General features: G+C 42.4%; 1 protein-coding gene across 1 annotated transcript in view; it reads right to left on the reverse strand.

Annotated features, from left to right (window-relative positions):
- The window catches only part of RYR2 (ryanodine receptor 2), a 728,853-nt gene that overhangs the window by 209,625 nt on the left and 505,697 nt on the right, over positions 1-13,531 (reverse strand). The window contains exons 36-38 of the mRNA XM_073878937.1: positions 5,010-5,236; positions 1,529-2,333; positions 134-334 (exon numbers count right to left, since the gene is read on the reverse strand). Coding sequence (XP_073735038.1) covers positions 134-334; positions 1,529-2,333; positions 5,010-5,236 — 1,233 coding nt within the window. The remainder of the gene's footprint in view (positions 1-133; positions 335-1,528; positions 2,334-5,009; positions 5,237-13,531) is intronic.

Consider the following 13,531-nt stretch of genomic DNA (forward strand, 5'->3'; position numbering starts at 1 on the left):
AAGGAGAACAGGAAAACAACCGCCCCGGGAACTTAGGATATAATGTCGCAATGTATGGATACTGAAGGAAGTAAAACCCAAAGTGAAAAGGAAGAATTTCCATTTCATTTCCATTTCCATTTCATTCTTGTACCTGCTCTTGAGGGGGCGATCTAAATTCCTTCGTTTTCCTGGCAGTGAGTGCAGCTGACATGTTTAAGGCTTGCATCACTTCATTGTATCGGAAGCGTTGATTGTCTTGGAGCTTTGCTACAAAGTCATCTGAAAAGGCCACAATGGCTTCTATCCGGTGCCGGACCTGGCAGTCACAGAGGTACTGAAGCAGCAGGCACATCTAAAAACATGATGAAAAAAGACATCAGATTTAATTTCTCGATCTTTAAATGGTTAATGCATATCAAATCAAAATCCGTGGCAGACATGCTTAGTGGCCAACTCTTCCATGAACAGAATTCTGATTTTGCGTACACAGCACTGTGCTTGGTCCCAGGGGATAAAACATAATTTTTCTAAGCCGAAAGGGTAAATACATGTTCTTCTGGTGGACACTTACCATCCTGGCCTCCTCTGCAGCTACAGGTGCTATGGCGAGTAAGATACATAATGAGAAGTTAGACAGGGGGTCCTGCGGGAACAATTCCCCATCAATAATAGAAGACTAGGGGGCACCCGGGTGGCTCAGGCATTAGGCATCTGCCTTCAGCTCAGGGCATGGTCCCAGGGTCCTGGGATCGAGTCCCACATCGGGCTCCCTGCTCCGCAGGAAGCCTGCTTCTCCTTCTCCCACTCCCCCTGCTTGTGTTCCCTCTCTCACTGTGTTTCTCTGTCAAATAAATAAATAAAATCTTTAAAAAATAATAATAAAAGACTAGAACACCTTTTTTTCAAAATTGGTATAAGTGGGTAATGAGTGACAGGATCGTTTCACTTTAGGATGAAAACCACACACTGAGGAGCACAGGAAAATATTAAGAGCTGGGTTCCTGAGGACGTTCTAGATGTCCTAGAACTGTGTACCTTTTCAGACTTCCTATGTAAATCAACTAAGTGGTTTCATTGCTTATCCATTAAATGGTTAGTTGCATATTCCTCCACCTGAAGCCAAAAGGATTTCTAACTGATAGAGTATGTTGGTAGAAAGTGGGGGCAGGGTAAGAAAGGGATGAGGTGCCTTCTATTCCAGGCATTCCAACAAAGAAATTGCTAATGAAGAGGGAGGAGAAAAAGAGCTGGCAGGCAGACATCTACAGCTACACACACAGACACAAATTACTAACGGTATCTCTTATGAACTACTATCAGTTGACTCCATTGGAAAATTCATGAATTCCATTCTAAATGCAACACAATTATACTGGCACATCCCAAAGCACAACAGGAAGTTAGTTAATTTTATGAAAAACTATCATTACATAGGAACCCAAAAGTACACACACACAACCCCCAAGAGTAAAGGAAGCGAAGGCAAATATCAATACCTTCATAGTTAGTAACTCTGAAATTCACTAAAATCATTTTTTCTGATTACCTGCAATTTAACTGGCTCAGGCAGTTTCATTTGGAGCAGGCCTTCCTTTGGCCTCTTATCCCCTTTGGCTTCTTCTTCACCAGCTCCTTCTGGCTTGGCATCTTCTGGGCTGGGCTCTTTGTCCAGCGCATCTGTCTCCTCGTCCAGAGTGGCGGCTTCCTTGAACACACTGGGCTCTATCAACCGCAAGATGTGTTTCAAGTCCTCATTGTGGAAGATCCCCATGATGAGCAGAGTATAGAAAAGCTTGATGAGAGGTACAAAGAGGAACTCAGTGGTCCCCCCAACGGGGTCCCGGGCATGAAGGCTGCCCTCCTTAACAGCTTCTGTCAACATCTGAATGGTTTTGGCCTTGAGGATGTCCAGTGGGAACTCTGGACTGTACTGGTAACATTCATTATTAATGCTTACAAAACTGGGGGAGGAAAACTGTATTCGGGGCCTGAGGGAGGTGCTGAGGCCAATCCCTGGGAGGCCATGTTTTTTGTTCTCGTCGGGGAAAAGGGTGATGCTTTTGGTCTCCTCCGTCATGGGCACGATGAATTCACTGTTCATCATGAGCCTGGCCGTGGCGTAGGAGCTAAGGTGGATGTCAATCAGCAGGTCATAGTAGCCCGCGCGCAGCAAACCGGGCATGTACTTGTTCTCGATAGCGTAGAGCAGCTGAGGTTCATCCACGTGGCTGCACAAAGCGTGTGCCACCCGATGGTTCCCAAGAGCGCAGACAGCGGAGTAAAGCCGGAGAGTGTGATAGTGGAATTTTAGCAGCTCCTCCTGCTCTGTCAACTCCAGTATGTCCACAGATCTGCGGAAGGGAGGAGGGTGGGAGCAAGGTTACACAGGTGACATTTTTCAAAATTCTGAATCAGAGAAGAAATCTGTGTACATCACAAATTCTGCACAGAGCACTGGGTGTTATACGCAAACAATGAGTCATGGAACACTGCATCAAAAACTAATGATGTAATGTATGGTGATTAACATAACATAATAAAAAAAGTTACTGAAACACTTTTGTTTTTATGGTTTTCTGTGGCAGGTTTCATGATAGCATAGTGGTTTGTTTGTTTTTTCCCCTTAGTCAGTACTACATATGTTACAAGTTTTCCTCTGCATACAATTCTATGTTGGAAATTTCCAACTGGTAGCACTTGGAGCTTCTTCATCTTCCATCACCCCAAGGTTTGGGGCACCTCTTTTCGATACGGTCTCCATCTGGATGTGGGGACTGCCTTTCTTTCAAAATTTGAGCACTCCTTGGAAAATCCTGATTGTCCCTTTCCAACTTGGCTAAGCAGGCTCAAGAAGCCAGAAAACTCTGCCTTAAGCTATGTTGCCCTTGTCTGTGACCCGTGATTTGCTCTTACACTGCCCAGTCAGAAGTAAGCGAGCGGAGGGCTAATTCCTCTGACATGAGTTATGGTTTCATACATCCTTCACAGCCCCACACGTCCACCAACGCAGCTCTGGTTTCCACCAGATTTGTGCAGCTCATGAAACAAACATGATCTGTGACATTGCACTTGGGAAAGTTTCTACTGGGAATCTGGTGACAATGGGCTCTTAATTCAGGTCATTTTGCTTCTACCACATATCATGACCTTCCAACACATAAAACCTTAAAAGTATGGCCAGAATATGCCTAAAGTAAAGCCATTTCTTTCAAAATAGAGTCAATTTTAAAAGCACATAATTCCTTTCAATGTACTAAATTTCCTAGACTATTTATTTAAATTATTAAGATGGCTCATGGGTGACACTGTAGAATTAAAAGTAGAAACTTGATATATTCACAATAAAGGGAATGACTCATTCATCTAGGAAAGCGTCCTTAGTGAGACTGTAATATAAACTCATCAGAACATGGGTTATTATATGACTTGTGTATTAATATTCATCCTGCACTTAGCCTGGTACACAGTAGGGGCTGAGGATTTCTTTGTGATTATTTGTTGTTAAACTCTGTCACGTCCTTAGGTACTCTCTCATCCTGTCCATGCCCACCTACCGTATCTATGCTGCCCGGCTCACAGGTATTCCACTGAAAGCTTGACAGTGCAGAATTGTTCCAGACCGCACCTCCCAAACTTCAGAATCAGAAGCTTCATGCATTAGAAACCCAAAGTGAATGATTACCCACCCTGTGTACCACCTAGGCCTCCAGGAAACCACACAACCATGGGTCTCAGCTGCTAGCACCCAGTTCTGGGGAAGGTATAATTGAGCAGGCTTTCTCCTTCAAAGTATAGTGGACTTTAACTAGACCCCCCAGTCTCTCAAGAAGACTGTTAGCCTGGCCGATGGTCAAATATAGATAAACCTGTTCATTGTAGCAACACAGAACATCTGCATTCTAGGTTCTTATTGAAGAGCACAACTTCACCTACTGTCTCATCACTCTCAAATTGTCAGTTTCTAGAAACAACATCTAAGGACTCTACATTGTTGCTGCCACCTTCCAACCCACCCCCCATTATTCATTCTATGGCACACCATTCCTTCCTTTAAAGCACCTCTCTTCCCTACTAGACCATGAAATCTTTTAAGGTAAGAGTCCTGTCTGTTTTGTACACCATTTACTATCCAGTGCCAGGGACACAGTGGGAACTAAGACATATTTGTGGAATGAATGAATAAGGGAAGTCTGAGGATGTATAGTCTACATCTCCCAACTCTACATTTAGGTCAAGGCAAACCAAAGCATAGACCTCAACCAGTTTAATCTGTCTTCCCATACCAACTCCTTATAGCAATATTCATGTGTCAACAAGCTATGGCTTCAACTGGAGGATAGCAAAAGAAATAACTCATTGTTTTATCTGTTATAAGGACAATACTAAACATAAAATAAAACACCTGCTTGGCACATAATACAGATTATACTCTTGTTTATATATATTCTCCCTCTTCCTTCTTCCCTGTATGTGGAGTAATCTCCGCCCTACTTATTTTGGGCTTGGCTACATGACTTGCTTGGGTCAAGAAAACATGAGTGAACGTAACATCTGCCACAAGCGAAAAGAAGTTCTCAGAGACCTCAGGTGTCTGTTAACCCTCCTGTACATCCATGCTTGGCCATGGAAACCCTATGTCTCAGGCTGGGAGCTGCCCCAGCAGCTTGGGTCTCAGGGTAAGAAGGCCCGTGGACCACACGCATCGCCCATTCCAGCCTGGCACAGACCTTGTTCAACCGCTTAGTCTTAAGTCAGATTGCAGCTGTACTTGTCTGAATGTTTACCTGCTCTTAGCGGAGATAAAACAAGAGGAAAGGAACAATATCCTATGGCCCCTTCAAGGGTGGTATAATCATTTTGTTTCAGTAACAAAGTAGATAAGAAAGAGATTTCAACTTGGAATATGTGAAATAATATCTCCATTGCCCCCAAGAAATTAGACATTTTTAAGCTTTCTTTTGTATCCCCAGCAACATCCCCAATTCCGAAGGGTCCCAATCGGACAGCAAAGGGCATGCGGGGCTGACCTGTTCTCCTCCGGGATATGAAGAGACATGAACTGCAGAGGATCCAAACACTGCACTAGCCAGCCTTGGCGCTCACTTATTCGAGAGACATCGACCTTCAGGAACTGGTTGGGCATCCTGCTCCACAGGACATGGGATAGAAATTGCACGTGGAGACGCGGTGGACACTGTGGCACAGGATTTTTGTGCTCGCTCTTGAATAATCCCGCCGATAGAGGCATCACATTCTAGGGAATGGGGGAGTAGAAAAAGAATTAATTTTTAACAGTTTTGGGGGTTAATGAAGTAATGACCACAGTCCTGCACAAGAGAGAGATACTGGAAGTAAGATACCCTCCGCATCCAGCAAAGTCAATACAAGAAATAGTAGAACTTGGGTTGAGTTGCTTCTGCAAGGACAAGAGGAGAAAATATTATGAGAGAACGTATCTAAAACTGGTTGGGGATATTGCTTTCCTATACACTCTCTGGCTACCTGGGAACGCAATGGCAACCAAGTATAACCACAGAATCTTCATATTTCTTTGCCGAGCTGGGCCCTCGGTGAAATCCAGCAAGCCTTCAGCCTGCTTTTGGCGCCCAACTCCGGAAAGAGTTACATCCACTTGGCTCTCTCCTTGTCTGTCCCCTGTCACCCACCTCCTCCTTCAACCACTCACACACTCACTGTCAGGTTTATCAGGCTTTAGTGGCTGGTGGTATACCGGAGACAGCTCAACAAATAAACAGGACCATTACAGAAGGAAACAGAATTCATCAGACATTAACACAATTTATTTGTCGTTCACCTTCCTCCACCTCCAATACATACCATCTTCAGCTTTCCTAATCCCTTCTGTCTAGTCTCAAGGAAAGAGAGGTCTCTACTATGCCAAAACTTATTCTGCCACTTATGACCTTGATACTACCCCCACCTACCTCTTATGGGCCATATAAAAACAATGACTTCACCTTTCCCATTACCTTCAGTGTCTCCCTCTCCCATAAAGCCTTGTCTACTGCATACTTATACACGGTTTCATCCTCAAGCTACTTTCCTATTCTCCTCTGCTAATGGGGGGTAAAAAAAAAAAAAAAAAAAAAAAAAAGGCCCGGCATTGCTTTAGGCACTGAATGAACAGAACACACAAAATCCCTCCTCTCATCCAGCTCCCATCATTTTTTTATTGGAGATAAAAAAAAATAAACAAAGTCAGAAAGCAGATTCAACAGCAGACCCAGGACAGAGGAAACAGAAGGCAGGAGAGGAATAATAAACAGAGTAGTCAGAAAGGGAGTCGCTGAGAAGGTGATAAAGAAAGACCCAAAGAAGAAGCATGTGGACATGCAGGGGAAGAAATTTCCATGCAGAAGGGACAGTCAATGCAAAGGACCCGAGGAGGAAGTCTGCCTGGCAAGTTTGAGGAAGAGCTGGAGGCCAGGGTGGCTGGAGTGGAATGAAGGAGGGGACAGCAGCAGGAAATGAAGTCAAAGAGGTAAAAGGAGAGCAGACTGTTTAGACTTGAGAACCATCATGAGACCTCGGGTTTTTGTGCTCAGGGAAAGAAGGTTTCAAGCAGTGGAATGACACAATCTGATTTCTATTTGAGAGCAGTGACAGTCACTCAGATTGTTGTGTGATGAACAGATGGGCAAGGGGGAATTCAGGAGACCCCATCAAGAGGTTACTGGAGGAATCCGATGGGGAATGATGGTGATGGAGATCGGTGTGATCATCAGAAGGGGCGATGGCGACAGGTCGCGGGCCAGGGATTAGCTGGCAGATGAAACTGGGATGCGGAATGTCAAGAAGTCAAGCATGACCTCAAGGTTGTGGGCCTAAGCAAGTGGGTTTGCTATTTACTGACATGAAGAAGACTGTAGATCGGAAAGGTTAGGAGGAGGAGGTATATGATGGTCCGCATTTCTATTTTGGACATATTTAGATGTATTTAATTTGCGATGTCTGTAACACACCCAGATGGAAATGTCAAATAGACCAACATGAGTCAGAGTTCTAAGAAACGAGCACTTTTTTGGTTAAATTATATATATATATATATATATTTATAAAATATATAAATTATATGTATATATACACACATATGTGTGTGTGTGTGTGTGTATATATATATATATATGTGTATATATATATATAAAACCATCCAAATTTGCTGTCTTTCTCTCATTTTCAGTCCTGAATTTGCTATAATATAGCTTCATCCATCATTTTGCTGAAATTCTTCTGCCAAGGTCACGGAAGCCTTCCTAATGAATAAGAGTCACGGATTTCTTTAGTCCATATTATATTTGCCTTCCTGTGGCTACTGAGAATCTCATTTTACAAAGGCAGAAACTGAGCTCACACAGTTGAAGGAAAAAAATGTCCAAAGTCACCGAGCCAGCCCTGTAAAACTGTCTACGGTATGCATCCTGATGTGTGCCTTGCATTTCAAATTTATAATTGCAAAATTCAATTCAGTTCCTCTTCCTGCATTTCAGCAAGCTCTTCGGCTTATTGTATTAGCATCCCTTAGTTGTCCAAACTAAAAAAAAAAAAAAAATAGTAATAATAATAATTTAATCCCTGAATCTTCATTCTCCTTGAGTACTTGGATCCAATTCAGCAACAAATCCTATCAATCCAATTAATTGTCACATTTTATTCATTTCTCCTCTACAACATCTTCTCATTTATCATTTTCTCTCCATTATGACTTCCACGGCTCTCATCGTCTTGTCCCATGAAGACAGTATCAAATCGGGGTACCTCACTGTTCCTGCCTGTTCTCATTCTCGAGAGAGCAGATACTTCCCCACAATGCCACCTCCACATGACGGCCAATGTATTTTTCCAAAACAGGTTTCATTGTATTCAGGCCCCTGCTTCAAGTATCCAATGGATCAACAGTGTCCACATAAGAGGTGCCAACTTCTTAGCATGGCATTCAAGGCCTTTCCAGCTTGGACTCAGTCTCCCTCCTATCCACAATAATCTCCAGCCACATCCTGGAAGGCACCCTTGGTTAAAGTTGCATTGAATTCCTTAACCTTCAGCACTGTGATTCACATACTTTTGCTTTCTTGCACCCTCTGTCCAGAATGGCCTTTCCTATCCTACTAAATGTATTCGGAGATCTCTTATTCAATGGTTAAGAATCAACCTACATAGGGCGGAGCAAGATGGCGGAGGAGTAGGAAACCTGGATTTTGTCTGGTCTCAGGAATTCAGCTGAATAGAGTTCAAACCATTCTGAACACCTACGAACTCAACAGGAGATAGAAGAAAAGAATGGCAGCAACTCTCTGAACAGAAAAGCGACCACTTTCTGGAAGGTAGGATTTGCAGAGAAGTGAATCCGAGGCGATATGTGGGAGGACAGACGGCGGGGGAGGGGGCCTCCGTCAGCTGCTTGTGGGAAGTGATAGAACCGCGGAGCACAAAATCGGAATTTTTGGAGGTCGGCTCCACTGAGGGACGTCACTCTAGTGGCTAACCTGGCGGTGGAACCCTTGCAGGACAGTATGGTCTCAGGACCCTCGGGGTCACAGAAAGACCGGGGGTGCCTGAGTGCACCAGAGCTCCCAGGTATCGGAGCAGGGAAGCCGGCTGCAGAGACGGAGGCGAGGCCTGGGCTCTCAGCTCGGAGTTGCCATAAACTGTGATCGGCGACACAGTCGGGCCACTGCTCCTCCAGCAGGGACCCAACAAGCGGCAGAGCCGGGGAGACTCCCCTTCCTCCCCGGGAGGAGCGGCGTAGGAGCGCACCGCAGGGATCTGCTGGGTTTGGAGACTCCACACGGGGTCGGGTGCCAAAGATAGAAACGCTCGGTCACAGGCCGGGTGATCACGGAGTGCGGCCGGAGACCGGGGACACGGGAGTGACTGACTGCTTTTCTCTGGGGGCACACTGAGGAGCGGGGCCCCGAGTTCGTGGCTCCTCCGGGTGGAGATTGGGAGGCCGCCATTTTCACTGTTGCCCTCCAACGCGGTACGGAAAGCTTGCAGGGAACAAAGTTCCCGAGAGCAAACCCGGGCAAATTGCTTAGCCCGGACCAGTTAAGGGCGGGGCAATTCCGCCTCCAGCAAAGAGATTTGGCAACCACAGCAACAGGCCCCTCCCCCAGAAGATCAGCATGAACAGCCAGCCAAGACCAAGTTTACTGATCAATGAGAACGGCAGAACTCCAGCACTAGGGGGAACACTGCACATAGAATTCATGGCTTTTTTTTTACCATGATTCATTAGTCTTTCAAAGTTAATTTTTTTTCAACGATTTTTTTTTAATTTTTCTTTGTCCCTTTTTCAACCAACATCTTATCAATCCCTTTTTTTAAAAAAACATTTTTATTTTTCATCTTTAGAGTCATATTCTATCCCTTCATAGTAGTTACCCTTATTTTTGGCATATATATATATATATATATATATATATATATATAAGTTGTTCTCTCTTTAAAATTTTGAAATACACTTTCTTCTAACAGATCAAAATATGCCCTAAATCTCCAATGTATGGCTTTGTTCTAGTCTCCTGCCTGATCACATTCTCTCCCCCCTTTTTTCTTTCTTTCCTTTTTTTAAAAATCCTTTCTTTTTACAAACATCTTATCAATTCCTTTTTTAAAATTTTTTTATAATTTTCATCTTTACAGTCATATTCCATCCCTTCATCGTATCAACCCTTATTTTGTACATATATAAGTCTTTCTTTAAAATTTTAGGAGGCACTTTCTTCTAACAGACCAAAATACACCCAAAATCTAGTGTGTGGCACTGATCTATGCACCAGCCTGATCATATTTGATCATATTCTGGGCTTTTTTGTTTTGTTTTGTTCTGTTTTTGTTTGTTTTTATCTTTTTCCTTTTTTTGTTTTTGCTTTCTTTTTTCTTTCTTTCCCTTTCTTTTCCCCTGGTTTCAGGTCTTTTCTGATTTGATTGGAGTATATTTTCTGGGGACGTTGTTAACCTGTTAGCATTTTGTTCTCTCATTCATCTATTCTCCTCTGGACAACATGAAAAGACGAACAAAATCACCTCAACAAAAAGAACAAGAGGTCCTACTCAATATGGACATTAGTGCGATGTTGGACCGAGAGTTCAGAATCATGACTTTAAAGATACTAGCTGGGCTTGAACAAAGCATGGAAGTTATTAGAGAAACCCTTTCTGGAGAAATAAAAGAACTAAAATCTAACCAAGTCGAAATCAAAAAGGCTATTAATGAGGTGCAATCAAAAATGGGGCACTAACTGCTAGGATAAATGAGGCAGAAGAGAGAATCAGCGACATAGAAACCAAATGATGGAAAATAAAGAAGCTGAGAAAAAGATAGGTAAACAACTACTGGATCATGAGGGCAGAATCTGAGAGGAAAGCGATACCGTAAGATGAAACAACATTAGAATAATTGGAATCCCAGAAGAAGAAGAGAGAGAGGGGCAGAAGGTATACTGGAGCAAATTATAGCAGAGAACTTCCCTAAGGCGGGGAAGGAAACAGGGATCAAAATCCAGGAGGCACAGAGAACCCCTCTCAAAATCAATAAAAATAAGTCAACACCCCGACATCTAATATGAAAACTTACGAGTCTCAGAGACAAAGAGAAAATCCTGAAAGCAGCTCGGGAGAAGAGATATGTAACCTATAATGGTAGAAACATTAGACTGGCAACAGACCTAACCACAGAGACCTGGCAGGCCAGAAAGGACTGGCAGGATATCTTCAGAGCACTAAACGAGAAAAATATGTAGCCAAGAATACTATATCCAGCTAGGCTGTCACTGAAAATAGAAGGAGAGATAAAAAGCTTCCAGGACAAACAAAAACTAAAGGAATTTGCAAACACGAAACCAGCCCTACAAGAAATATTGAAAGGGGTCCTCTAAGCAAAGAGAGAGCCTAAAAGCAGTATAGACGAGAAAGGAATACAGACAATATACAGTAACATATACCTTACAGGCAATACAATGGCACTAAATTCATGTCTTTCAATAGTTACCCTGAATGTAAATGGGCTAAATGCCCCAGTCAAAAGACACAGGCTATCAGACTGGATTAAAAAACAAGATCCATCGATATGCTGTCTGCAAGAGACTCATTTTAGACCCAAAGGCACCCCCAGATTGAAAGTGAGGGGGTGGAAAACCATTTACCATGCCAATGGACACCAAAAGAAAGCAGGGGTGGCCATCCTTATATCAAACAAATTAGATTTTAAAACAAAGACTGTAATAAGAGATGAAGAAGGACACTATATCCAACTTAAAGGGTCTATCCAACAAGAAGATCTAACAATTGTAAATATCTATGCCCCGAACATGGGAGCAGCCAATTATATAAACAATTAATAACAAAAATGAAGAAACACATTGACAGCAATACAATAATAGTGAGGGACTTTAACACCCCCCTGACTGAAATGGACAGATCATCTAAGCAAAAGATCAACAAGGAAATAAAGACTTTAAATGACACACTGGACCAAATGGACTTCACAGACATATTCAGATCATTCCATCCCAAAGCAATGGAATACACATTCTTCTCTAGTGCCCATGGAACATTCTCCAGAATAAATTACATCCTAGGTCACAAATCAGATCTCAACCAGTACCAAAAGATTGGGATTATGCCCCGCATATTTTCAGACCACAATGCTTTGAAACTAGAAGTCAATCACAAGAGGAAAGTCGGAATGAACTCAAATCCATGGAGGCTAAAGGGCATCCTACTAAAGAATGAATGGGTCAACCAGGAGATTAAAGAAGAATTAAAAAAATTCATGGAAACCAATGAAAATGAAAACACAACTGTTCAAAATCTTTGGGATGCAGCAAAGGCAGTCCTGAGAGGAAAGTATAGAGCAATACAAGCCTTTCTCAAGAAACAAGAAAGGTCTCAAATACACAACCTAACCCTACACCTAAAGGAGCTGGAGAAAGAACAGCAAATAAAGCCTAAACCCAGCAGGAGAAGAGAAATCATAAAGATCAGAGCAGAAATCAATGAACTAGAAACCAAAAGAACAGTAGAACAGATCAACGAAACTAGGAGCTGGTTCTTTGAAAGAATTAACAAGATTGATAAACCCCTGGCCAGACTTATCCAAAAGAAAAGAGAAATGACCCAAATCAACAAAATCATGAATGAAAGAGGAGAGATCACAACCAACACCAAAGAAATACAAACAATTATAAGAACATGCCATGAGCAACTCTATGCCAGCAAATTAGATAACCTGAAAGAAATGGGTGCATTCCTAGAGATGTATCAACTACCAAAATTGAACCAGGAAGAAATAGAAAACATGAACAGACCTATAACTACCAAGGAAATTGAAGCAGTCATCAAAAATCTCCCAACAAACAAAAGCCCAGGGCCAGATGGCTTCCCAGGGGAATTCTACCAAACATTTAAAGAAGAATTAATACCTATTCTCCTGAAACTGTTCCAAAAAATAGAGATGGAAGGAAAACTTCCAAACTCATTTTATGAGGCCACCATTACCTTGATCCCAAAACCAGACAAAGACCCCATCAAAAAGGAGAATTACAGACCAATATCCTTGATGAACATGGATGCAAAAATTCTCACCAAAATACTAGCCAATAGGACCCAACAGTACTTTAAAAGGATTATTCACCAAGACCAAGTGGGATTTATCCCTGGGCTGCAAGGCTGGTTCAACATCTGCAAATCAATCAACGTGATATAATACATTAGCAAAAGAAAGAACAAGAATCATAGGATCCTCTCAATAGATGCAGAAAAAGCATTTGACAAAGTAAAGCATCCTTTCTTCCTCAAAACTCTTCAGAGTATAGGGATAGAGGGTACATACCTCAATATCATAAAAGCCATCTATGAAAAACCTACAGCAAATATCATTCTCAATGGGGAAAAACTGAGAGCTTTCCCCCTAAGGTCAGGAAGGCGCCAGGGATGTTCACTATCACCACTGCTATTCAACATAGTATTAGAAGTCCTAGCCACAGCAATCAGACAACAAAAAGAAATCAAAGGCATCCAAATCGGCAAAGAGGAAGTCAAACTCTCACTCTTTGCAGATGATACGATAATTTATATGGAAAATCCAAAAGACTCCACCCCAAAACTGCTAGAACTCATACAGGAATTCAGTCAAGTGGCAGGATATAACATCAATGCACAGAAATCAGTGGCATTCCTATACACCAACAAGACAGAAGAGAGACAAATTAAGGAGTCAATCCCATTTACAACTGCACCCAAAACCATAAGATACCTAGGAATAAATCTAACCAAAGAGACAAAGGATCTGTACTCAGAAAACTATAAAATACTCATGAAAGAAATTGAGGAAGACACAAAGAAATGAAAAAATGTTCCATGCTCATGGATCGGAAGAACAAACGTTGTGAAGATGTCAATGCTACCTAGAGCAATCCACACATTCAATGCAATCCCCATCAAAATACCATCCACTCTTTTCAAAGAAATGGAACAAATACTCCTAAAATATTTATGGAACCAGAAAAGACCCCGAATAGCCAGAGGA

This window comes from Callorhinus ursinus, unplaced genomic scaffold (genome assembly GCF_003265705.2).
Source record: "Callorhinus ursinus isolate GAN/ISIS: 27379988/994484 unplaced genomic scaffold, GSC_fseal_2.0 scaffold32, whole genome shotgun sequence".
Classification (NCBI taxonomy): Eukaryota; Metazoa; Chordata; class Mammalia; order Carnivora; family Otariidae; genus Callorhinus; species Callorhinus ursinus.